This window comes from Scomber japonicus, chromosome 9 (genome assembly GCF_027409825.1).
Source record: "Scomber japonicus isolate fScoJap1 chromosome 9, fScoJap1.pri, whole genome shotgun sequence".
Lineage (NCBI taxonomy): Eukaryota > Metazoa > Chordata > Actinopteri > Scombriformes > Scombridae > Scomber > Scomber japonicus.
In genome coordinates, this window is record NC_070586.1 from 29997923 (window position 1) to 30021734 (window position 23812).

General features: G+C 40.6%; 3 protein-coding genes across 5 annotated transcripts in view; 1 reads left to right on the forward strand and 2 right to left on the reverse strand.

The window, feature by feature from the left end:
* dock5 (dedicator of cytokinesis 5) overlaps positions 1-6489 on the forward strand; it is a 30043-nt gene extending 23554 nt beyond the window's left edge. Inside the window, exons 37-51 of one of the 3 annotated variants that reach the window (XM_053325009.1) lie at positions 65-184; positions 518-607; positions 1090-1194; positions 1504-1645; positions 1791-1872; positions 1984-2068; positions 2245-2331; positions 2427-2603; positions 2996-3079; positions 3166-3303; positions 3535-3707; positions 3924-4071; positions 4303-4438; positions 4669-4787; positions 4917-6489. In XM_053325009.1, coding sequence (XP_053180984.1) covers positions 65-184; positions 518-607; positions 1090-1194; positions 1504-1645; positions 1791-1872; positions 1984-2068; positions 2245-2331; positions 2427-2603; positions 2996-3079; positions 3166-3303; positions 3535-3707; positions 3924-4071; positions 4303-4438; positions 4669-4787; positions 4917-5018 — 1788 coding nt within the window. In that variant the 3' untranslated portion in view covers positions 5019-6489. The remainder of the gene's footprint in view (positions 1-64; positions 185-517; positions 608-1089; positions 1195-1503; positions 1646-1790; positions 1873-1983; positions 2069-2244; positions 2332-2426; positions 2604-2995; positions 3080-3165; positions 3304-3534; positions 3708-3923; positions 4072-4302; positions 4439-4668; positions 4788-4916) is intronic. The other 2 variants (XM_053325010.1, XM_053325011.1) reach the window with 2 other exon arrangements.
* Positions 6490-8487: 1998 nt separating this feature from the next.
* Positions 8488-9477, reverse strand: LOC128364961 (uncharacterized). Its single transcript, XM_053325577.1, has one exon. It carries the CDS (start codon positions 9475-9477, stop codon positions 8488-8490), a length of 990 nt encoding a protein of 329 aa, XP_053181552.1.
* Positions 9478-11948: 2471 nt separating this feature from the next.
* vsig8b (V-set and immunoglobulin domain containing 8b) lies at positions 11949-16431 on the reverse strand. Its single transcript, XM_053325651.1, has 8 exons — positions 16340-16431; positions 15866-15945; positions 14045-14205; positions 13675-13876; positions 13262-13414; positions 13039-13161; positions 12704-12842; positions 11949-12614 (listed from the first exon to the last, which is right to left on the reverse strand). The coding sequence occupies exons 2-8, from the start codon at positions 15936-15938 to the stop codon at positions 12383-12385; spliced, it is 1083 nt and encodes a 360-aa protein (XP_053181626.1). The 5' UTR covers positions 15939-15945; positions 16340-16431; the 3' UTR covers positions 11949-12382.
* Positions 16432-23812: the final 7381 nt, after the last annotated feature.

Genomic DNA, 23812 nt, shown 5'->3' on the forward strand with positions numbered 1-23812 from the left:
CAGTTTAATTGAGATTTTAAATATTATGTTCGAGCTGTTGATTTATGATCATTTGCTCCCCTAGTGGTCTGACAAACCCTGTGCACCTCATCTGATTCCTCGAGATGGGCAGCATGTGTGGACCCAACAGGAGCTGAAAGAGCGGCTCATCCAGGAGATCATATGCTACTTGGACAAGGGCAAGGTGAGCACTTCTCATGCATACGAGCTGATGTCAAAAGATCAAATAGCCTTTTTTTGTTTTTGCAGCATGCATTAATTACTCATAAGTGTGTTTGAAACTTGTCCTCCGAGCATTGCGAAACCGAGGAAGTTACTTAAGCTCTCACTCTAGCTGCAGGTTTCTTTTGTTGTGTCAGTGTTCAGATGTCTCACGGGGGGTGGAGAGGGGGTGGTGGATTTTGCTGAGGGCAGGGTTAGGGAGCCAGATGGCAAAGTCTAGCTCACGCTCCTTTTGTTTTTATCTTCATGTGTTCATGTCCCCTTTTTTAACTGACTGATGCACATGTCTTCTCAGATGTGGGAGAAGGCCATTGAGCTTGGCAAGCAGCTAGCAAAGATGCACGAGAGCCACATGTTTGACTTCATGGAGCTCAGCCAGCTGCTGGTAAGAAGGCTTGTTTATTATAATTCATTCACTCCTTGAACAAATTTAAAATACCTCTGAAAGAAAGGAAACATAGGTATGCATGTAGGTGATTTAATTGTTAGTGCCTCATTGATTCTCTTTAAATATGCATGATGCACATTTTGCCACTTGTCCACGGCTGAAAGCAACCGATGCTGCTTGAGGAAGTGGAGAAGAAATAAGTGTGTGTTAACCTGTTTACCCAACTCTCATTTCCATCCAGGTAGTGTCTACTGATGCCCTGGAGTTTGAATGTATTATGAAGATTCTATTTATAGAGTTATGAGTTTAGTATGATTGTGCTCCAGTAAGCTTTTGTCATAGTTGCATAAAAGAAAGCAAGAGTAAGCACATTCTCCATTTTGAAAACGTTAATGGTGTTAATTCATTATGAATGCTGACACACTCTACTGTACAGTATCTGCTGCATCGTCTCCATCATCCTCTGTCCTCCGTTTCAGAAAAAACAAGCAGAGTTCTATGAAAACATAATGCATGCGATGCGGCCGCAGCCAGAATACTTTGCTGTAGGATATTATGGCCTTGGATTCCCTTCTTTCCTCAGGGTAAGAAAATGATTACCTATTTCAATAAATAAAGACTTACTGAAACCCACATGCATCCGTGATTGTGCAATGAGCTGGCTTTTTAAGACATTTCTCGGGGCAACGTGCAATAATGCCTGTAAAGGTTACTGGCTTTTTGATGACACAAGAGAATGTCAGAATGAACGCAGTCCTGTCAGGGTGTTGCACAGGCACACCTTTCATATATTATGGAAAATAAGTTTAATTGTAATTCAAATGTTAGCCTTTTTTTATTTATTATTATTGGGTTTTAGTGTTTGTGTAACCCACTGAAATTTTCTGCCGCAGAACAAGATGTTCATCTACCGAGGCAAAGAGTACGAGTGGCTCGAAGATTTCAGCTTAAAGCTGCTCTCTCAGTTCCCAAATGCGGCTCGGATGACCAGCACAGCACCCCCTGGAGACAACATCAGCAACTCCCCTGGACAGTGTATCCTTTCATTATTTTTTTTTAATGATGATTGCAGATTTAAAAAAAAAAAAAAAAAAGAGGAACTTTTGATCTTCTTCTTGATCACATCTTGTCTTTGTCTGCTCTTCTACTTTTTAGCCTTATCCTTAACTGAACTTCACAGACATCCAATGCTTCACTGTCAAGCCAGTCCTCACTGTACCAAAACAGTTTAAAGACAAGGGGGTTCCTGAACAGATATTAAAGTGTGTAGCAGAACACTTAATGGTTGATTTATTTAGTCTTGAATGCCCTGGGATTTATAATTCTCTGGTCAAAACACTAACTCATCACTGTCCTTTCCTGTTCTCTTGCAGCTACTACAGAACAAATGAAGTGGACCAGTTCCAGTATTCCAGGCCCTTCAGGAAAGGTGCAAAGGACCCAGACAATGAATTTGCAGTGAGTACTTTTTAATTTTACTTTAAAGCAGCAACTATTTATGTGTGATCACACGTACATAAATCCCCCCCAACATGTATAAACAGCCTTGTGTTTGCACGAGTCACTCTGAAAACTAATAAGGACATAAAAATGTCACCTTTTAATATTTAATCGCTGTGAATGCCGCTCTGCAGACCATGTGGATCGAGAGAACGACGTATATTACCGCCTATCGCTTCCCAGGGATTCTGAAATGGTTTGAAGTCAAATCTGTCTCAGTGGTAAGAAGCACTCTCGAAAGACAGTTTGCAGTTTCCTCCACTTTGAATATTCCTCTAATTCGCATTGTTTATCATGTGATGTTCCTGATGGGCAGGAGGAAATAAGTCCTTTGGAGAACGCCATAGAAACCATGGAGATGGCCAATGAGAAGCTGAGTAACCTTGTGCAGCAGCAAGCTTGTGATCGCTCACTGTCCATCAACCCTCTGTCCATGATGCTCAGTGGCATTGTTGACCCTGCTGTCATGGGTGGTTTCTCCAACTATGAAAAGGTTTGACTCTTTTATTTTTTTTACTATGAGGATTCGTGTCACTCGCCCACTGCTTACAGAGCTTACTGTGTTTGTTAGATTTCACTATTTGCTAAATCAGGCTCAAGGCTTGTGCACTTTTGGCTCTAAAATAATTGATTTGGAAAATAATTTACTACTATGACAAATTGCCTAACTACACTACTAAGAAATCACAGAACTTCAAACATTTGGAAATGATTTTTTCATTAACATGAGCTCTGGCTGGCCTCAAGCATGTTATGAGCTACTTGGTTTTATTCATAAGGGAGTCGCTGTGGCCTCTTTGACACGCTGTGGAAACCTGTTCCTTTTGGCTCGCAGCTACATTTTCAAATGTTGCCCACTTTTCATCCTGTTTTCATCCTCTGTAGGCCTTCTTCACAGACACCTATATCCAAGAGCACCCGGAGGACCATGAGCGCATCGAGGTCCTTAAACACCTCATCGCCCTGCAGGTAAATCCTTCTGCCGTCATTGTCATTGAGACTGGCCTGAAGCAGAATATATGTTGTAATGCTCAAGTGACTATCTTCCCCTCCAGATCCCTCTCTTAGCAGATGGGATTCGCATTCACGGGGAGAAGACGACAGAGCAGCTGAAGCCCTTACACAACCGTCTGGTTACTTGCTTCCAAGACCTTCGGGAGAAAGTGGAGAAGCATTATGGCGTCATAACCTTGGTGCGTTGCCAACCACAAACTCAATTTAATGTAAGAGGGTGCCAACTTAAGCTATTGGCCCTCTTGCCTTCCTATCAAACGCTTCTCATTCAAAGCAGAGTGTACATTATATTAGTGCAGGACCATAAATCTTCCTTTTGCCAGTCCATTGCGACCCGTGTTTTGCCTGTCATTGTGCTCCTCCCCTGCCAAGATTCCCCGATGATGCTTAATCCCATTTGTGTGTCCCAGCCCTGCTCTCTAACTGAGAGGAAGAAGAGTCGTGTGGGCTCCGTGGTGATGCCCTACATCATGTCCTCCACCCTGCGTCGCATGTCTACTGTCTCAACCCTCTCCAACGCCTCTTCAGGCCTCTCCAGCGGTTCCGCCTCCTCAGATGGACCCTCCTGCATTTCCTCCCAAGAGTCAGTCCCTGCACCCTCTCCCTGCTTTTTTTTGTCTACCCCCCCATTTTGTCTGGTTTTGAGTTTGTGTTCCTGCATTGGCATCACTACAAGCCCTGCTTTCTTCAAACACAGATTTTGTCTTAAATCAAAAGCACTGTTTTTTTGTTTTGTTTTTTTGGTCTGATTGTACATCTTTGTGTGTCTCTTTCTCTGTCATCCTCTGATATTCAAAAGCAGTTCCTTGTTGTCCCGTCCCAGCGATCGCAGGACCTCGGTCTTGTCCCGTTCCGAGGAGGACAACAGGATTGCTAGAAAGAACAGGAAAGAGTGGAGCGTGAGCAAATCCCAGGTCCTACTGGAGAGGCAGTCAGATGCAGATGAGGTGAGGCTTATGTCCAGGAGCTATTTTTGTATATATGGTCTGCTATTTTCATTTCCATGCCCAACATACTTTGTCTCGGGTTATTGTAAAAGCTGTTTACAAGTCTTGGACACCATATCATCCTGATATTAAGTTTCTGTTATTCAGTTGTGAATTGGGAGCAGCTCCATTTTGCTTCTCTTCTTTTACACGGATGCCTATATCTTTGTTTTTTTCCCGGCTTCATTTCAGACTCTTCCGGAGAAGCAGCAGAGGCCCAAGAGTTTGCAAATAGGAGATCGGCGGATTCCCCTCTCCCTGTTCCAGGGTGTTTCATCCCAGCTGCCACCTGCCTCTCCACACACACCTCACACACCACGCAGCTTCAGTATGTATTATAGCAAACTGCATGTCATCAATTTATTTTCTCTTAAAAAAATATGCCCTGCACACAGAACAGGAGGAATATCATGCCTACTAACTCTGTGTAAGCACATTCTGGTTTAAAGCCCAAATCAGGTCACACACACGCTCTCACACACACACGCACACAAACACAAGCATATTCACAGATCCATGTGGTCTAAAAAAGCTTTTATTTCCTCTTTTCTGTGATAGGTTATTCATCGCTTCTCAGTGACAATGATGCCAATACCATTGACACACCAGGGACACCCCCACCCATGCCTCCAAAGAAACACCCGCATGAGATTGACAACTTTGGGTTCTCTTCAGAGGTACAGTTGCTCAGAGAAAACAGCACGCCCCTTCCTAATGCATATTTAATGGCATGTAAACGTAAAATATTCTGTTTTTATTTCCATTTGAAGTATTAACATGGACTCCCCTCTCTCTTTCCCCCACAGTTCACTCCCCCGCTACCGATGAAAATTGAGAGCAAGCCTCCTCCGCCACCTCCGAAAACACGGAAGTCGATGTTCCCCTCTTACGAGCACGGCCCCCAGTAAGGCTACACCCACGCACAGGCTTTAAAGTTTCACTAATTCTCTGATTTGGCTTTGATGAGAACGCAGCTTCATATGTGGTATTGTGGAGTGCCACAGTCGGGCTCAGATGCAGAACCGTCTACGTGGGGTGTATGCAGGATTTTCAGCAGTTCAAAATGTCCGTCTGATGCAAGTCACTAATAATTCCAAGCAGTCCCTCGGTGTAGAGTTGCTGCTGTTTTTGTTTTGAAGCCTCAAGAAAGGATATGTGTGGTGTTGTTGTCATAAGAGGGTATTATGGTACAAAAATGGATATATGATTTTAGGTACATAAGGTCACCAGAAGCCTTTGATTCAGTTGCTACTTGTATTTTTTTAAATGAAATAGTGATAAGATGCTTTTATTTCTAAAGAAAAGTCACTAATAGTGTACAGTGAAATTTCTTTATCACTCGCAGGGAAAAGGAATGACCAATGCTGCAATGTAATATTTAGTTTTTATGTGTTGGAATGACACTGGATGACTGATTTTTTCCCCCCTAAGCTGTTCACCAGCATTCCATATTTGAACAGGAAAAAGCTGCATTAGATACTTGTCAAACTTCACATTGATCAAGAGCAGGGAATATAATGTACAGAATGTACTGTAACTGATTTTTATTTTTATTTTAATGTAGTTATTTTGTGTCCGATGGTGGTCTTCAGTAATATTATGATCAAACCCAATTTCTCGAAACCACAATGTTTCCAAAACACTGGATGGCATTAATGAATGTGCAGTTTATGCAATTTTTTTGATGTTTTATGATGAATACTGTAAATGATGCTTCCAAGCTGCATCATGTTGATGTTAGTGTTTAGTAGAAGTTGTTGCTTAAAGGAATAGTTCCACATATGCTTATTTGCCTTCTTGCCAAATGTTAAATGACAACACACTTTCTTACGGGAGTGGGATAAAAAAATGTTGAACTATTCCTTGAAAGAACTCTAAACGCTGTATGGTACAAGAATAAATGCCTTTGAAGTTCATTTAAGTTTTATATTTCAGGTGTTGGTAGACTTTCTTTTTATCAGTTCATGATTTAAAATTAAATTATTGCTATTCATCGAATTTTTTTAATATTTCCACTTTTTTTGCACACCCAAGTGTGTACAGAGATGGTTTATTTTTATGCAGCATAAATGGAGTCTAATTTCAACATTGTGCCTTATTACTGTGCACTGTTTCAATGTGTGTGCCTTCAGAGTGATAAATCTATGCATGCAAGCGCTCTAGCTCTTTTACAAATGATCAAATTGAATTAAATTGTCAGTATTTTTAGTTTTATTTTTAGATTGAAATTGTTTTACAAGGGATTAACTTTTTCTACCTTACACATTTCCTAACAAGTATCAAAGACATTTTATACTTTGCCTCGAAAGATATATGATTTTTATTATGAACAAGCTGTTGACTGAACAAAAATAAAGACATGTTGAAACACCAACTCCCCGTGTTTTTGTTTTTTTTGGGTGACACTGACATATTCTCCATCTCTCAATTTACTGAATACAGACATACTGTGCCCTCACTGCTGGAAACTCTGTGCTGGCACACACATTCATTTGGATGCTGCCAGTAGCGTGAAAAATTACCCGTTCAAGCTCAAAACATCTAACAAACTGGCATGAAACTGGTGATTTATGTAGTTCAAATACAATTAGGGTATGTGTAGGAAAACGTTGCCTCTTTGACTCACATTAGTATCACATAGCCATATCAACAGCACGAGCTAAAGGCATTATCTGGGGAGGCCGTCTGCAGGGAGGAGTTTTTGAGATGTTTATAGGAGTTGTGCGATGGGTGCTGGTCTTGCTAATCTGGATTGCTAATGGTCTGTTCCTTCCTGTCAGATAGAGGGGTACAGGATATCACTCTTCCCAGCAAGTCTCCTGAGTAATAACTACTTGAAGTGATGTTCATCCATGCAAGGAGAGCAGTGTTGCAACTGCCAGGTTTTTCTGGATGCTCAGGAGCGTCACCATGGAAACAATCTCCATACTATAGACATGTTTACAACATTACGCTGTAAAGAATGTGAGGACATCAATCATAAGAGTCTCGTTCCTTTTATGTATGTTGCAGATGTCATTCCAGTCTCCTTTCAGCCGACAATGAGCTAATGGTACATCTTTGCCTAACTTTTAGTTGTTAAGCAGAGTCTGAGGGAACACACACACACACACACACACACACACACACACACACACACACATTACCTTGAGACAGCTCTTAGAGGAAAGCAGTTGGAAGAAAACTACACAGATGGTCTCAAACTCTTAAATTTAAATCCTAATCAAAGACCTTTGAAAAAAAGAGAATAATCTTCCATATTAAGTATTGGCTCCATGTTGGCCAGTATTTGATCATATTGAGCTGTTTTTGCCTCTGTCACGCTAAACTCATCTCCCTCCAACAGAGAGAGTGAGAAAGACAGGAAGGATGGCAGCCAAGGCCTTGGTACGACTTAACTCCCCTGCATCAAAGGCAAATATGCCCCTTCTTACTTTGTCCTTTTAGCTGCTGGAGGGATTTGGGGCGTCTGTGTGGAGTGGGATTAGCCAGCTATTGTATCTGTACTTTGAACCTCACTAGGTGGTGCCAGAGGGTCTGATCTAATGGAGCATTGCAAAGAGGTCTGCTACATTTTTTTTTTTAAACCTTTTTTTTTTTTTCTTCCTCCTTCCTTCTATTTACTCAGGGTAGGTTTGCAGGGCATGAGTGCACTTTCCAGGAACGCCCAGTTTCACGCCCACATACACAGTTACAAACAGTCACACCTGGGAGCAGTGGAGTGCACAAGTTTCTGCTGAGGACCAACCAACAGTTTCACAAGAAAAGGTGGCAATTAGATGCGCTGTCCTTCCTCCCCCCTCCCCCCATTGGGTTTATTTTTTTTCCCAAATGGTGCAGGTAGTTTAGACTGGCAGTCGTCCAGTTACTGATACCATCTGCAACCTGAGAGAGGAAAAATACTCTTAAAACCTCTGTGATAAAGAACACAAAAAAGGAGTTCAGGTTGTGCGTACTTTGGTGTTTTATTAATAAGGTCTGTACTCTCACCACAGTCACATGTATTTTTCAGCATTTTTAGATGGGGATGGACTTACATCATGACCAGGCAACCAACCTTGTGCATCTATTTTACAAGCCCAACTATTATTTGTTCTAATGAATTATTCATATTCAAAGGTGATTTGGATGGTAAGTTGGATACCTCAATGCTCAGATCTGTGCAGCTCTACCTCCCCTGCTTTAACTGGCTAATACAGTTAAAATACCTTTATTGATATAAGAAAATATAATGAAATCATGATACGGTGGGATAATAGTCATTACTGAAACTGCACAAAACTGCACAGAAGAAAAGATTGAAGGCTTTTTTCTTTTTCATAAATTCAGACAATTGATTTCAGCACAAATACCCACAGCACAAAGTAAATTGGCTTTTCAGTTTTTAACTTTTGCAGGAGCAATGCTGTGTTTGGTCTTTTGTTCGGGCACCTTCAGAAAAGACAAACACGCATATTCATCCATGCAGACGTTATAGTCGTGGAGCAGAGTTTTCCAGAGAGTCTTTTTCCCATAGATCAACACCATGGCGGTTACAGTGGTATAGATGGATATGAACAAGAACGTGAGCACGATGGCGTTCTCGTGGTTCACCGATATCTGATAGTTAACGTACAGGTCGACCATGAGGAAGATCAGGAAGATGACCACCAGAGACAGAGCCATCCGGATCACCCTCAGCTGATTGCCCAGCTTTGGGCAGTGGGCACCGTTGGTACTGGCTTTCATGTTGCGGAGATGGTTGGCAAGGTGGATGGAGATGGAGACGCAGCATTTTGTCGTGATCAAACCTGGCAGTACATCAGAGAGGAGCAGATAGATGACCTCATAAATCATTCCAGAGTAAGTGTCGGGTATTAAAACCCCACAGTCTTGGTTCTCTTGGGTGTAGCTCGTGTTAGTGTCTTCGTGGAACACTGCAAGCATTGGCATACAGGTGCTCAAACCACAAAGAGGGATGACAAAAACAACTAAGGTCACATGCTTGAGGATGGTACTTTGGATCTGTGTGCAGCAATGATTGGATGTGCTCACCAGCTTGGTGCTGTAGTAGAAGGTGAGAAAGGTGGTGTCCCACATGATGGTGAACTTGAGGCTGAAGACCACCAGTAACATGAGAGTGTACTGCAAATGAGCAATGTGACACCCTTTGTCTATCTCATCCATGGTCATCCAGAAATAACAGACCACGTGGTGAAATATGTTCGCCGCCGACAGAGCCACGATGATGGTTTCAGAGGTGCTCCACTGTTTTTTCTCCCTGTAGTTCCGCAGACTCATCAAGAAGATGTAGAGGTTGAAGAACACGGACGTGACAGACAACAGACCTGTCATTACCCAGATGGCCACTTTATTTGCCCCTAACATATTTACCCCAAACACATCTGCAGTGTAAACCTTTATGAGAATAACTTAATCCTTATACCTCTGTGTACCACTCAGCAGTCTGTGTGGGGATTCTTAAGTGTTTTGTTTTTGCTGTGTTCAAAGAGATGACAAGTCAGCAAGAATTATGCACACATACTCCAAGCCAGACGAGCCTTCATTTCTTCCACAGAATGGAATCAGTCACAGTTTGTCACTGGGCCTATAGGGAAAAGACTCACATTTAGCTTTTGGAATACATAAAGTGAATTCAAACAAGCTCAATTAAAATCCTCTATACAGGTTAAAATACATGTGAAATCTGAATTTAGCTGGTCATATGCATAAAGAAGTAAAGTGCAGCTGAGACAAGAGTGTTAGAGCAATTAGGTTAAAAAAATCCTCTTTTTTTTTACCTCCGATAAAGGTTCCTTAGAGATGATGAGACTTTGTATCAGTCTGAATCCTCAAGGTTCCTTAAATTCCTTCATACATGCTTGCAGGTAGACACAAGATGTTGTCTGGTTTAATATTTTTGCAGCTACAACTGAAGAATTATTTGTTTTGTTTTATTTATCCAAGTGTTAATCCTTGCCAGGAGTTGTCTGCAGGACACACACAGCAAGGTGAAGTCCTTGGATTTAAGTGTTCCTTGTATGGGATTATATATAGGAATTAGAAATGATTTGCATCAGCTAAGACCACAGGTAGTGGTCGCGCTGTATTTGCATTGACATATGGGGTGGGCAGGATATGTGCTCATCATGAATATCCTAGGACTTTACTGTATGTTGATCAGTGCACCATGGCAGATCCGCCAAATCCTCACTTAACCGGACTCTGCATGCAAATGGTTATTCATGTAGTTCAGCCACATATTTACAAACACCAAACCATAGGCATACACACACATACACACACACACACACACACACCTATTTACCTGATAAGAAAAGCAAATAACCTTTGGGTCACCTTCAGGAGCAGCCTTGTTAATGCAATATCTTATCGCTGAAGTTTGTGCTGTAGGGGGGACACTGACTTTGTAGAAAGACTTTCAACAAGATGTTCAGTTAAATGATATTTCAGTCTATATTTCATTTAGATTTCTTGTTGCTTGTTTTACACTGAGTCAGAAGAATCTAGATCCTGTTACATATGCAGTTATTCTCCTCATCCACATTTTTCCTTATGAATAGTACCTTAGTTAAATATATTACATAACCGAATGGCTAATCACATACCAGACAATCCTGAAAAATAGCAGATTCTGCCATTTTGCACAGTAAAATAAAATGCTCTTTTTATGCAAATGAGGTTGAATCTTGACGTGAAAGTACACCCTGCAGTGGGAGTCACAAAGTCACTAAATCAAACAGTGCAGTGGTAAAGAGTAAACATGTTTTTATGATATATGTGTGTGTGTGTGTGTGTGTGTGTGTGTGTGTGTGTGCGTGTGCGTGTGTGTGTGCGCGTGTGCGTGCATGTGTGTGTGTGTGTACAAGTGAGGGAGGGGCTGCTGGCTACATTTTCAAGAAAACCTAAAAGGGAAGTATGTCAAAAAACTGAAAGTCTAATTTGGGTTTTTTGGTTGTTTTTGTTTTTTTTAATGATTATTTGAAACACTGTTTCAAGCCTTTTTACAAGCCTTAGGGGGTCCTGGGTACAATTTATTGCTTAGGGCCCACCAACACTCACTACTTCCTACAGCTGTCATTAATTCAATACTGTTCAAATATGGGATCAGACTGATAGAGGGCCTGGAGAGAGGTGGAGCAGAGTGCTGACTGCCTACTGAAAGTGGCAACTGTGGGTTAGTGCTTCAAATATTAGCCATTACACTAATAACTAGTTTACTGGTTGCTATGCAAAAAAAACTGGAGAAACACACAACAAAAACAAGACAATTTTGCACCACTTTGTTTTGCAAATGAAATTGGCCAGAAGGAATACACACAGAAGAGGATCAGAGACGGCTTGTCTGACAGTGTTTATGCGCTTCCATCAGAATTTTAGATTTTGATTAAGCTACACCAGAGTGACTTGTTTTGCATCGTCTTCATTTTTAATGCAGACTCCTAACCCTTAAACATAAATCATCTTTTCTAAATGAGTTGCATTTGGATATCTGTCTGTAAAGATACAGTAGTTTACTCTGCCTGTCTGGGTTTTTATTGTAGCTGATTTTGCATGTCAAAACACAACGTCTGATTCCATTACGATGGTTCCAGAATTAAACTAAATTAGATCTTTTCCAGTCAGATAAGCATTGTTACACTCTGCATCCTCTGTTTCAAATGTTATTCTATTTACTATTGTGAAACCAGATATCATCATGCAGTAAATTATGGAACCCTGACACAAAAATATAAACCATAAATAAGATTCAATGCTACTCTTCTCATTGATTTTCCAGTTTTTAAAAAAAGAGATTTATTGCACATATTTTAAAAAGTGATAAACTGATTGAGCTACTTATGCATCATAGAAAAGAAAGCACCAAAAATAAAAATACAAGCCATCTGCTATATACATTTTACATACAGTTTTAGTTATACTGATTAGCACTAATGGCTTAGATTATGAGAACCATTGTTTTTCATACCATAGCAATGATACATTATGCCACAGTGTATCATGAAAGTCAGCCAGCTGTACATTTTATGTTTGCTGAAGGACTGAGGTAAGATTTTATGAGTCTCCAGTAGTCTTATACCAGCAATGTGCTATTAACATGCCATTATTCTCCAGTTAAATACATTACAATGCACCTGTGCACAGTTTGTCACATAGATACTGTGCAGATAGTATTCTTTACAATATGTTTTATACTGAAAGTTAATAAAAATGTTCCTTCTTTAGAGTTTTGTACTTGAAGTAAACAGTCTATGAGGAGTCTGAGTATTATTTACACAGGGTATCCATATCGGTGGTCATATTGGAGTGGAGGTTGGTCCCCTGCAGTGGTTCCTATGTTGTTCCCGCCTGTGTAGATGACTCCGTGGCCAGATTCACTGATGCTGGGCAGATGCTTCTTCACTGAGCTGTATTCCACCCCGGGGTGGGTGCGGTAGCCTAGCACTGAGCGGAAGCTGGAGTTTCTGCTGGAGGGTCGGCTCTCAGGGGCCGGCACATCCTCCCTGAGGAAACAGGTCACGCTGGTTTCAGTCAGTTAATCCTTAGAATATTTCATGAATGTTTAAAATGCTTCCCAGCTCTGACACAGTACCTTATTTCATTTGCAACCTCCTTCTCATAGCGCCGCTTGTGACAGCAGCAGATCAGGAGCCAAATGAGTAGCAGGAGGAGCAGCAGCAGCAGCAGAGCACCTATCACCGCCCCAACTATGACACCCACTTTATTGGTAGCTGGAAGAGAGGACATGCTGCTTATAGATCAAACAAGTAGAGCTCTCCTTCTTTAAAGAACTAAATACCTGTAACAAGAGGTTTACACATGATTTTGGCATTACAAAGTGGAACAGAAAAATAAACATGTTCCTTTAGGATACACAGTGTTATGTGCTTAAGAGTAAATTTAGAAAAGATTATATCATAGACTTACGGTTGTATGCATGCAGTGCATATTTACACTGTGCTTTGCCGACAGCATTTTTTACCTCACACAAGTAACTTCCAACATAGCTGTCTGTATGGTTCTTGATCAAAAGCTCCCCAGTTTGTTGGTCTTAAAGAAAGAAAAGAACATTCAGAATGTGCATATTGTGAAAATACACTATGCTCACTGTGTATGTCTGAATATAGAAAGGCCCTTTTGTCTGCTTTACCTTGGGTTGCAGTGGACGGCATTGAACCTCCGCTTTCTTTTCTCCACATATAACTAAGAGGAGTGGATCCCTGAGAGGATTTGCAGCGGAGTGAGACGGTGCCGCCTCTCTCCTCTGCGCCTTCCACCCAACACTTTGGCACCGATGGGGGCACTGATAAATGAATATAAATATAAATAAACACCAGGCATGAAAAATGTTATCAGAGTAATGCTTCAATGCTTTGATTCATCACAGAAGGGTTAAAGGTGTGAAGTACGAATACAAAGAAAGGCGTCATCGCTGACTGAGAGGAAGGGAAACAAGAAAAGGGACTTGATGAATTCCAAGTGAGTTACAGCAACATTTTAAGGAAGAACTGGACAGAGAAGGAAATGAACAGGTAAAACCAGTTGAAGGGAATTCATCCTTACCCATCACTACAAGTGTCACTTTTCGCATGTCGACACCTGGCGCCTTCTTGACTTTGCACTGGTAGGTGGCTGTGTCTGAGAGTTTCACATCAGAGAGAGAGATGGAAGCGTCTCCCAGCTTGGGGTCTGCTACAAACTTGAGCCTTTTGGATAAGCTGGAGTCACCGTAGTAGTGTATCTGGCCCCCTGTATATGATAAGATCTGAGATGCAAACATTGTGTTGAGTGACGACACCACCTCAAGCAGGTTTTTCCACTGACATAGCCTATAGGTAAAAGATCCAGGCAGCAGAATGTGTGCCGTGTCTTTACTCCAACCTCCCAGAGTTTTTTTTTTTTTTACAACTTCCTCCTCCAAACATTAACCCACCAGTTTATCTTTCTGTGTCATGTCCGGGCTGACGTTAGACCATTCAATGTCCAGTTCTCCGGTGTCTTGGGGACTGGGAGTATAGGTGCATCCTAGCGTTACTGTATCGCCCTGGGCCATCTGGATGGTCTGTGGCCCCGCGGATGTCACCTGCATCGCCTCTGTCACATGTGATATGTCAAAGAAATGTTAGTCTCATAATATACAGCTCCTCCTCCCTCTAGTTTTCATAATCATCTAGTGTTGCCGAAGGACAAATAAAAAATAAAAAGAATTTCCCTCTCAAATGCATTAATATTTTCTCCACTTAATGGCATTCAAGCTCTGGGCCTGCGCTCCTAAACAGAGCAGAGGAAGAGTGCTGATGTGAAACTAACTGTCTCTTAAGTCTAACTGAGGATTTGACGGTTGGCAGTTGTAATAAAATTAAAACGCAGTATTTCTGTTGAAAATGAATAACATTAATTTAAAACTCTCTCAGCTCATTAACTGTTAAAAACATTTTTGGTAAACGATCAAAACTAAATGCGCAATGAACCAATGAAGTTGACATGGTGCAGTTAAAAGCTGAGTTGTGTTCAAACGGACACATTCACCCTGCTGACTCACTGTTTATGGCCATGGATTTCAATTATTGCTGATAGCTTGACGTTTATAGAGAGAACTCAGTGCTTATCATCATTGTGTGGCAACACATTTCAACAGGTCCAAGTTATTTGTTTTAGTCATGTCACTCAGCTTCTTTTCATTATTTTCCCCATCTAGATGGTTAACCTAAACTAAGCATCTTAATGGACCATGTTGATAAATCAAATCAGCCTCACTTTTGATACCACTCACCATTAAATTCACTTGAACACTCTGAAAAGATTTCAATGCTATCACAACGAAATGAAGTATGTCAGATGTATTTATAAAAGCGTGTTAATGGCAGATGGGATAAAGGGAGTCGGGGGAAAAAAAGGCCAAATTAGTCAGTCAAATGTTTACACTGTGAAAACCCCCTTGGGCAAAATGCTGTGATCTAAAGAAGACGTGTTTTTCATGTGGAGAGGCGGCTAAGTTGCCAGTGAACACAGTCACTAAGCTTGTTACAAAGAGCTGCAAATATTCAAATCCTGTGCACCTACTCATTGGCCTTATAACACTTTCTTCTCAGTTTACCACTGGGAATCTTGAACTTAAAGAATCAAACATCTTAACACCGAGCAATAAACTATTGGTCTAATGAGGTGGTGCAACATTAAGATCTGAAGTCTCGGGAGGTTTTTGTGAACCGTGATAAGAGTTTTGCATACGTTCTGTATGTATGCTGTTTACTTCCACTTGGCTGCTCGTATGCCTTTAATTTCACCCCTGTTTTTATGTTGTTCATATATTAAAAAAGACAACTTGGAGGCCTGAGACTAATTTCTCCACTGGGGACAATAAAATCTCTTAGAGTCTTACTTTACAAATGTAAATAGCAGTTTGACCCTTGGTGCCGGGAGAATGCAGGGTACTTATCTGACACCCGCATTACACAGTATACACATGGTTCAGTGAACATCTACAATGCAATCCACACAGTGGTATGACTGGTAGATCATCTAGAGTATGTGAGGCTGGCTGGTATGCATGGATCACAGATCAGACCAGTACAGTCAAAAAAATGGAATGATCAAAATGTATATGGGTGGATGTCAACACCTGTTATGTTTGTGGATACATGTTCTGTAGTTTCCATTCATTGTCTAAATAGTCATGCCTAACTGAAAGCGTTGTATGAAAGAAAACTGAAGTGCCCTCAGGAGTCTAAAAAGGAAAATAAGTCAGACTCACCTGTCTTCAGCTGAAATGTTACCAGAAACAGCACAAGCAACTTTAGCCCCATGCTTATGAATACAGGCTCCATTAAAAACCTGAAAGCAGCACAAAGTGAAGAAATTATTCTGAGAATGTGTTTGCACTGACATTCTTGCATATTTGAAAGTATTTGTATTTTGTCTCACTAATTTAATTTCATGGAAGTAAAAACATCTCTGCACTGGTGAGGCTGTCATCTGCCTCACCAATGACACAGCTGTCTCAAATGTAACATGCGCCTTTTATTGGAAGTATTATAATTACTGCCTGGTCTGCTCTTAAAAATGTGCCTCTTTTAACAACAGTTAAGGGCCAGACTGAATGTGAATATCAATTGAAATCAACCACAAGAAAGAAAAACTGTTTCTTTCTTAAGTACACACCACTAAGAAAATGAAAGGAAGTGCTGTTGAAAGGCATAAAAGGGAAAAAGTAATAGCTCTAACATACCTGAAAGTGAAGAAGTAATCCAAAGGAAAAGTATGTCCTGAAGGTCTGGCTGTGTGTCAGTACTGGTAAACTTATTTTGTTCTCAGGTGAAACTCAGCAGCAGTAACTGTGGCCACACCCTCTCTGTTCATACGTTGGCCACTCCTATTACTCCTATTTGGTAACGTTCAATATCAAGTGAAAAGTTTTAGTTTTGGAAACATTTTTTTTTAAATTGGAAATGTGTTAAATTGTTTAATATGTTCACAATAAGATCCAGAAATCAGAAAAAGAGTTTTGTCAGTCTTTCTGTCAGTATTTGTTGTCAAATAATGTACAGTGGCTGCTGACAGAGATTAATGATTACCTGCCGCTTCAGGTTCAACCACTATGTTGCTGCACTGGTAAACATGCTGGTCAACATATCTAGCAGCTGCCAATTTTTTTTCCTATGATAATAATTTGTTAATCATTACCTCCTGTGTGGAATTGTGCCAAAACATAATGGCTTCTTGTTTGCTAGACAGCAGTTGTACATGTAAGATTTCTTTTTTTTGAAATACTGAGATTTTGTATGTAGTATGTAATCTTCAGAATAACTAAACAATGATGTAAGTGTGGTTTGTTAAATTTATCTCAGCCCTTCCCTGTCACACCCTCCTGACACACCTGTCATTGTCGTTGGTTACATACAGGCAGTGCTCAATGAAAGGTATGTTGATTTGTGCCTCAGTGACAAAGAGTGACAAAGATGCAAACTGCAGTGCAACTGCTGCAGTGCTCACGTTGTAAATAAAGCTTTTATTAGATGATTAAACTAATCAGTGGAAGCACAAATTGTCTGAGTTATGTGAACCTGCTAACAATGGCACCACTTCTCATCAGCTATGAATGATTTACTAAAACTGGAGAATTTTGATTTGCAGATAAACAGCTCCAGATGAGTGGTTGTTGTAATTTATATAATCTGTTTTAAAGTACCAAAGCTCACTGTGGCCGATGATCCAAAAATGAATGACATTTTCATTGAAGTTGGATGGGGTGGTGAAATTATTCAGTATCGATTGTGTGAGTGTGTACAGTAGGCTATGTGATGTGAGCGCGGAGCATGACGTTAGCCATTAGGAAACTTAAGTGCTGGGTTAATGCGATCCTGCCATTAATGTTCATTAAGCAGATGAACAAATTAGTAACGCTCAGTCTGAAACATGATCAGAGAGCAAATTTGAAACCAGAACTACTCCCTTTTCTTGTTTTTGCATGCTGTGTGTGTGCAAGCTGTATACCTGCGCTTCATGCAGGGTGAATGAGTGACACCGCATCAATAAATCTGTATGTGAGTGTGTTCTGGAGTGATCCTGCAAATGTCAGGGCGCGTGTGAGGTTGTGTGGTACGGCTGCTTTACCAGCAGGTGGTTAATTGCCCGGCTCCCTCCCTGTGGTGTAAGAGGAGGTTTTGGCACCGGAGCGCTGCACCGAACAGACTGTGTGATAGGACAAGGCGGGTCCAAAAAGACAGTATTGGGACACTGCACAAGACCACCTCTGCAGGAAAGAGAGTGTGAACAAGCATGATGAACACATTTGTGATCACTGACCTCAATCTGCTGAACTTGTTGCACACACCCTTTATTTCACCCAATGATTTCCTAATTATCTTACTAAACTTGGTAGATGAGAGGTGGCCAAAATCCAGATTTGTCTTGTCTTGGCTATAAACTTGTGATATCCAACATCTATCCTACCAGATTTGGCAAAGGTAGCCTAATCACACCACAGGGTAGCAAACAAACCACCTTGACAGATGTCCAAATTACAAGTAAACAGCCTAGCAGGGGAGGCAAACAAATGACCAAAGCAGGGAGGGGAGAGGCTACAGAAAGGTAGGGTTTGCCAGCAGCCTTACTGAAATAGCACAACAGCGTGAGTCACGGTGTGTCAATGTCAGTGAGCCAGTTAGGCACATATATTCGTCTTTTTAAGGTGGAACGCCACTGGGACAAGGATGGCGCTTCTGCCAGAGGGAGGCAGTCACTCAGACCCTCAAAGAGAAACGTGATCAAAATACAGCCAACACACTCCAGACCACACAGTATATCCATGAACCCCTGAATCTCTGCAATTATTAAACGTCTACTCTGACAGTAAAATTGATTTTTTTGTCTCCTTTACAACAATCAGTCATTATTCACCAATGTCCTGTCCATGGTAATGATGTACTGCACTGCCTGGGTGGTGTTAGTTAGAGCGTGCAATAATGAGCGCAGAAGTAGCATCGGCCTAAGTGTTGCCAGTCATCATTGAATTCTGTTGTCTTGTTGTACAGTGAAACCGGTAGGATTACTTCTTGTCTCCAAGCAGAGCACAGTTTGGGCAGCTCCTGCCCGCATGCTTTACTGTACATGTGCCATGCTGCAGAATAAATAATAAAGAGGCAAATGCAAGGATTCCTAACAGCTTCTGCGATTCTTTATCTCAGTAAGTAACCCACTAAGGAAAGAGCCCATCTACCATGAAAGCATGCTTGAATGATGCTGGACACAGCAGGACAAAACCCACACATATCCTCTCTCTTGCACACACACACACACACATACACACACATACACACACATACACACACACACACACACACACACACACACACACACACACACACACACACACACACACACACACACACACACACACATACACGCACACATGCACACACACAGCCTCCAGCAATATGAGCATAGACGCTGGACCCCATAATCCAATAAGTTGTGCTTCTTGTACTAAACCCAGTGAAGTCTGGCACACAGAGAGAGTCCATGGAGTACCGTCCCCTAAGCCTCGCTTGCAGGAGTGGGATGGAAACTGTATTCTCTGATAAAGAACTTCAGATCTCTCTACTCCTCTCTTCTACTACGATGGCTAATATTTCCCACACACATTGGGGAATTGTGATATAATAATGTAATTTAACGCTGACTACAATTACAAATCAAGGGAACTATTCTTGCCTGATGAAAATGAGCATGATGTTATGCTTTATTGTCTGTTGTATCCTCAGTCAATAAAAAGGAGCACACATTCATTGGGAAAGGAAATTATTTCTGCAGAATTGATGCCCAGTTGAATGGATTCACACACATGCTTGGCTCTGCTTGAAAGCCACATAATAATTCATAGAGTAATGGCAATTTTCATCAAAACAACAAAAATAGTTTGTAGAGAAGAATTTGCATACTTTTGATGTTGTTTGTCCTTGTTCTCTGTCAGAGCTGCAAATTGGTGAACTTGGTCAATGCGGGGCAGTAATAAAAGCATAACACTCTCACAAAGCAATTACACAAGCACTTTGAGAGGACACTCCATCCACTTTTGTTATTCCCCGACTGCTGCTTTCCAACTTAACCATCTCTTATCACGTAGCCCTAAAGTAGCCCTAAAGTAAAAGTAATCCTGGCCATAACTTTAAATGTGAACCTGAGCCCCAAAGCTAAAATATCTATATGACTATTCCGCATTAAAAAGGCCACAGAACAACTAGACCTATGTTAGATATTTTGTTGCGTTGTGTACTTACATTATTACAAGTGTTTCCAGCAATTTTCAAAACCCAGAGATATCCATCATTTTAATCAGGTAATGGTCCATTTCATTTGGTCCTCTGTCAAGCCCCCTCTACCAAGCATGCCCTGGGGTTGTGGTTGTCCGCCACAATGGCGTCTACCAAAGATAATATGTTGGGATTGTGATTGTCCACCAGAAACTGTCATGAATAGACTCTTATTCAGTTCAAGCCACATTTTTAATATAGACATTTTAGATCTTGGTCATTTTCAAGTGTATGTTTTAAACTAAAGAAGGATATTAGTCATTGGACATCTGGATCTTGAGTTATGTGAGAAACAAGCTGAGCACACGTCACTGAAGAAGACTTGGACAAACACTGATTATTTTACATGAAACTACTTCAGTATTTGTAGTGGTTTTAATCAGCAGATCTGTTTCTTTAGACAGTAGGAGACCTCTGTGGATAATTCAGCTCCCAGTTAAAACCTCCTCAATATCCGGATCTTAAGTTATCAAAGAAACAAGCTGATTATACATTAGCAGCCTGCCTGTAGCCCCTCCTTACGTCTTGTTTCCTCTGAACATTGTTGGAGAAACACAGATTTTTAACATGAAACATTAACTTAACTTAACTTAGTTTAACTATTCACTCTTTTACTGGTTTCAGCAGGTCTGTTTGTTTGGAGAGGAGGATACCACTGTGGATAATTCAGCTCCCTGGAAATGCCTCCTGAACAATGAGTGCTGAAGAAATCCTAGCTGGGAGAAGCTGGTTGTTTAACAATGATGCCAACAACTCCCATGATCCCATGCTACTTCATAATGTCATCAAACTCTGTCTTTTGTTTTTGTTTCGATTGAGAAACTCCCAGCACCAGAAATGACATATTGTGCATTTAAAGGAAGAGCTCAACATTTTGGGAAAGACACAGATTCTCTTTCACAATAACCATTTGTGGTTTTATGGGGGGTTATGTGCAGGACTTTTCTTTACCAGGTGCACTGACCTGGAGTCTCAGCTAGCAATCTCATGATGATAACATCTCCAGGAAGTTACTGTACCCATCCAAGAAATATTTTGGCACACAAATTCTCGTAAAACCACAACTTCTCATTTTTACATTTAGTTTTTTGTATGGACTATACAAACAAGATATAATGTGTAAATTAGTGAGCTCCTGGCAGGTGGATTTAGTTTCCTTTAGTCAGGGCTAGCCTAGCTGTTTCTAGTTGTTATGCTAAGCTAGGTTAACTGGCCACTAGCTTTAGTCTAGCAGCAAACAGACATCAGAGTGACTGTTTCATGTAACTCTCTTAATCATACTTCAAAAAATGCCAAACTGTTCCTTCCAACATAGGCTTGTAAAAACATTAGCATTAATTTGAAGTTGTTTGTGTCTTCCTGGCACCTCTAGCTCTATTTTGGTTATCAACTCTAGTGGCTCAACCTCCGCTGTGTCAACTGACTCTTTGCTAACTTTCGTGTCAGACGGCTGATTATTCCAATATCACAATAGTTTGAAAAACGTGGGACCGAGAGCCCATTAGTTTGCCCGCCTGTTATCCCAAAAACAAAACCCCACTTCTCCGAGCACCCATTGCTCTGAAAATACACACTCTCCCTGGAGTTTTCTTTTACATTTAATATTTTAGTGTATTTTGATGCGCAAACGAGAAAATACCGTTTACAAAATGCTTGCTTTTTAGTGCATTTAGTGCATACCAACTCTTTTGGGTTAGGGTACCCAAAAGACAACAGAGGTAGCTTAATCAGAATGCCTAACCATAAATAATACATGGACAGGGCTGGCAGTCACTGAACTCCAAAAACTCCAGAGTGTGTATTTTCGGAGCAATGGGCCTTCAAAGCAATGGGCGGGATAACGGGCTGTCGTACTAATGGGCTTTCGGTCCAATGGGACATTTTTCAAACTATCGGGGTTTCGAAATAATGGGCCTTCGGACCAATGGGCAGTCCCCATAACTTCTATAAGCTGTTTGGTGCCGCGCAGGTGGTGTAGCATGATGAGAGCAGTGAGTAGTCAGAGCTGTAAAATTGCTGGTTGTAAAAGCAAAACATTGAGAGCAGAAAGGCTGCAGAGTCAGATAATAACTCCCTGTGGGGTTCTCATTATGAGCAACACCTTTCACATTACACACTCATTTGATCCATTGTTGATATTAATACTTTGATTACAGCGGCTTTAACTTGTTATTAACCTAAACCTTAAACTAAACCTAACTTTAAATCAAAGAACAAATCATAAACCAGCCCATTAGGAAGCAAGAACAGGCCAGAAGACATTAGAGAATGACCTCACATAATACAGTGAAGGTCTAAAACGATCTCTCTCTCTTTAGCTCTCTCCCCCACACACCCACACGTCTATAGAGATGAATGGGTGGTGTGGGCTGATTGCTCGCTGTGAATTGAGCTGCCCATTTGAACTTGCAAGAAAAAAAGAGTTTTGACAGAAATACTCTAATACTCTTCTCATTTGTGGTTTTACTGAACTGTGAACTCTTGCCACAGACGCTCCCTCCTTTACTCCACTTAAAACACACAAATGCCCGGAAATCACACAGTTCAATAAGGATTAGGTGGGCAGTACCAGACAGTCTGTGCAGTTTCTCTCCATTTTTCCAGATAAATTGTCGGGAACACTGATGCAGGCTTTGAGAGTAGGAGACAAACAACCTAACTGTGTGTTACTTTGCAAGTGCACACTCAAATGTGCTTCTTCTCTATTCTCAAAACTCCTCATACCATTAACAAAATAGTACCATGATGTATAAAGATAAATTGCAGTCACAAAAAAAGTGAAAACAACCATCTTTCTTAAAACAGTGCATGAATTTATACATTTACAGCTTTTTACATTCAAATACTAAAAATAGAAAAAAAATCTTCATTCAGAGCTAATACTCTTTCTGGCCAGTTTAAAATACTTTCTGTGTCTTGGATTTTGGTCATGAGTTAAGATAAATGGAAGAGCATATGGTCTTATTTGTTATATTCCAGCTGAAATGTTGCTAGTAGTTCAATATCCAGAGGGTGGAAGTGTGATAAGGTACTGCATGCTTGAGCAGTTGAATGGGTCAGTCCTCATCAAGACGTTTTAATGAGTGTTTTAATGACTCACCGCGCAAACAAGCAGAGGGGATTTGATAAGGTTATAGACGTATAGAGTTGTCTGGTTGAATTGTTTGAATGTGCCTAGTATTACACGAGCTATCTTAATGATAAATCTTTGCATAGGGTTTTCTAATATGGATGTTTTGTTAGGGTGCAGTAAACATTAGTCTGCTAGGCAAAATTTCATAATTTGTGGAAATAATACATGGGTGTCATTTATATCATTTAGTATGAAAACTTATGTTTTAAGCTTTATTTTTTGTGCATATTGAGACTTGTATAAATGCAAGGTTTAAAGGAAAAGTGTTGATGTTCACTGTTTTTTATTCCCAACATCCTACATCCTACTGTCTGTGTGATCGAAACGTCATATAGATTATACCTGTGTGTCATTGATGTCTATTGTTCATAGTTCCAAAACACATCAATGAGTCACACTGTTGCACTGCATTCCTTCATTTACTTTGATTATTTTGAGTCAATATCACCTTGCAGCCAGAAATAGTCACTAGATCACCTGCTGTGGAAAAAAGTTCCCAACAAATATGCTCTTTCTCCAGTTTAAGAAATGTTTGATGACAACTGTAGTGCTGTTTTAAAGAAAGACTACTTTATTAGATTTACTTCTGGCTAGGGAAGTCAGACAAAATTAAGAGAAGGACTAATGCATTTGTGGATTTGGTATTTGTGTGGATTTGTTGATGCCTTATAACCAACAGGGACTTTATACTGTATAATAAATATAAATATAAATATGTAAATCAGTGCAGTTGCTAATATATGAATCTGTCATATGA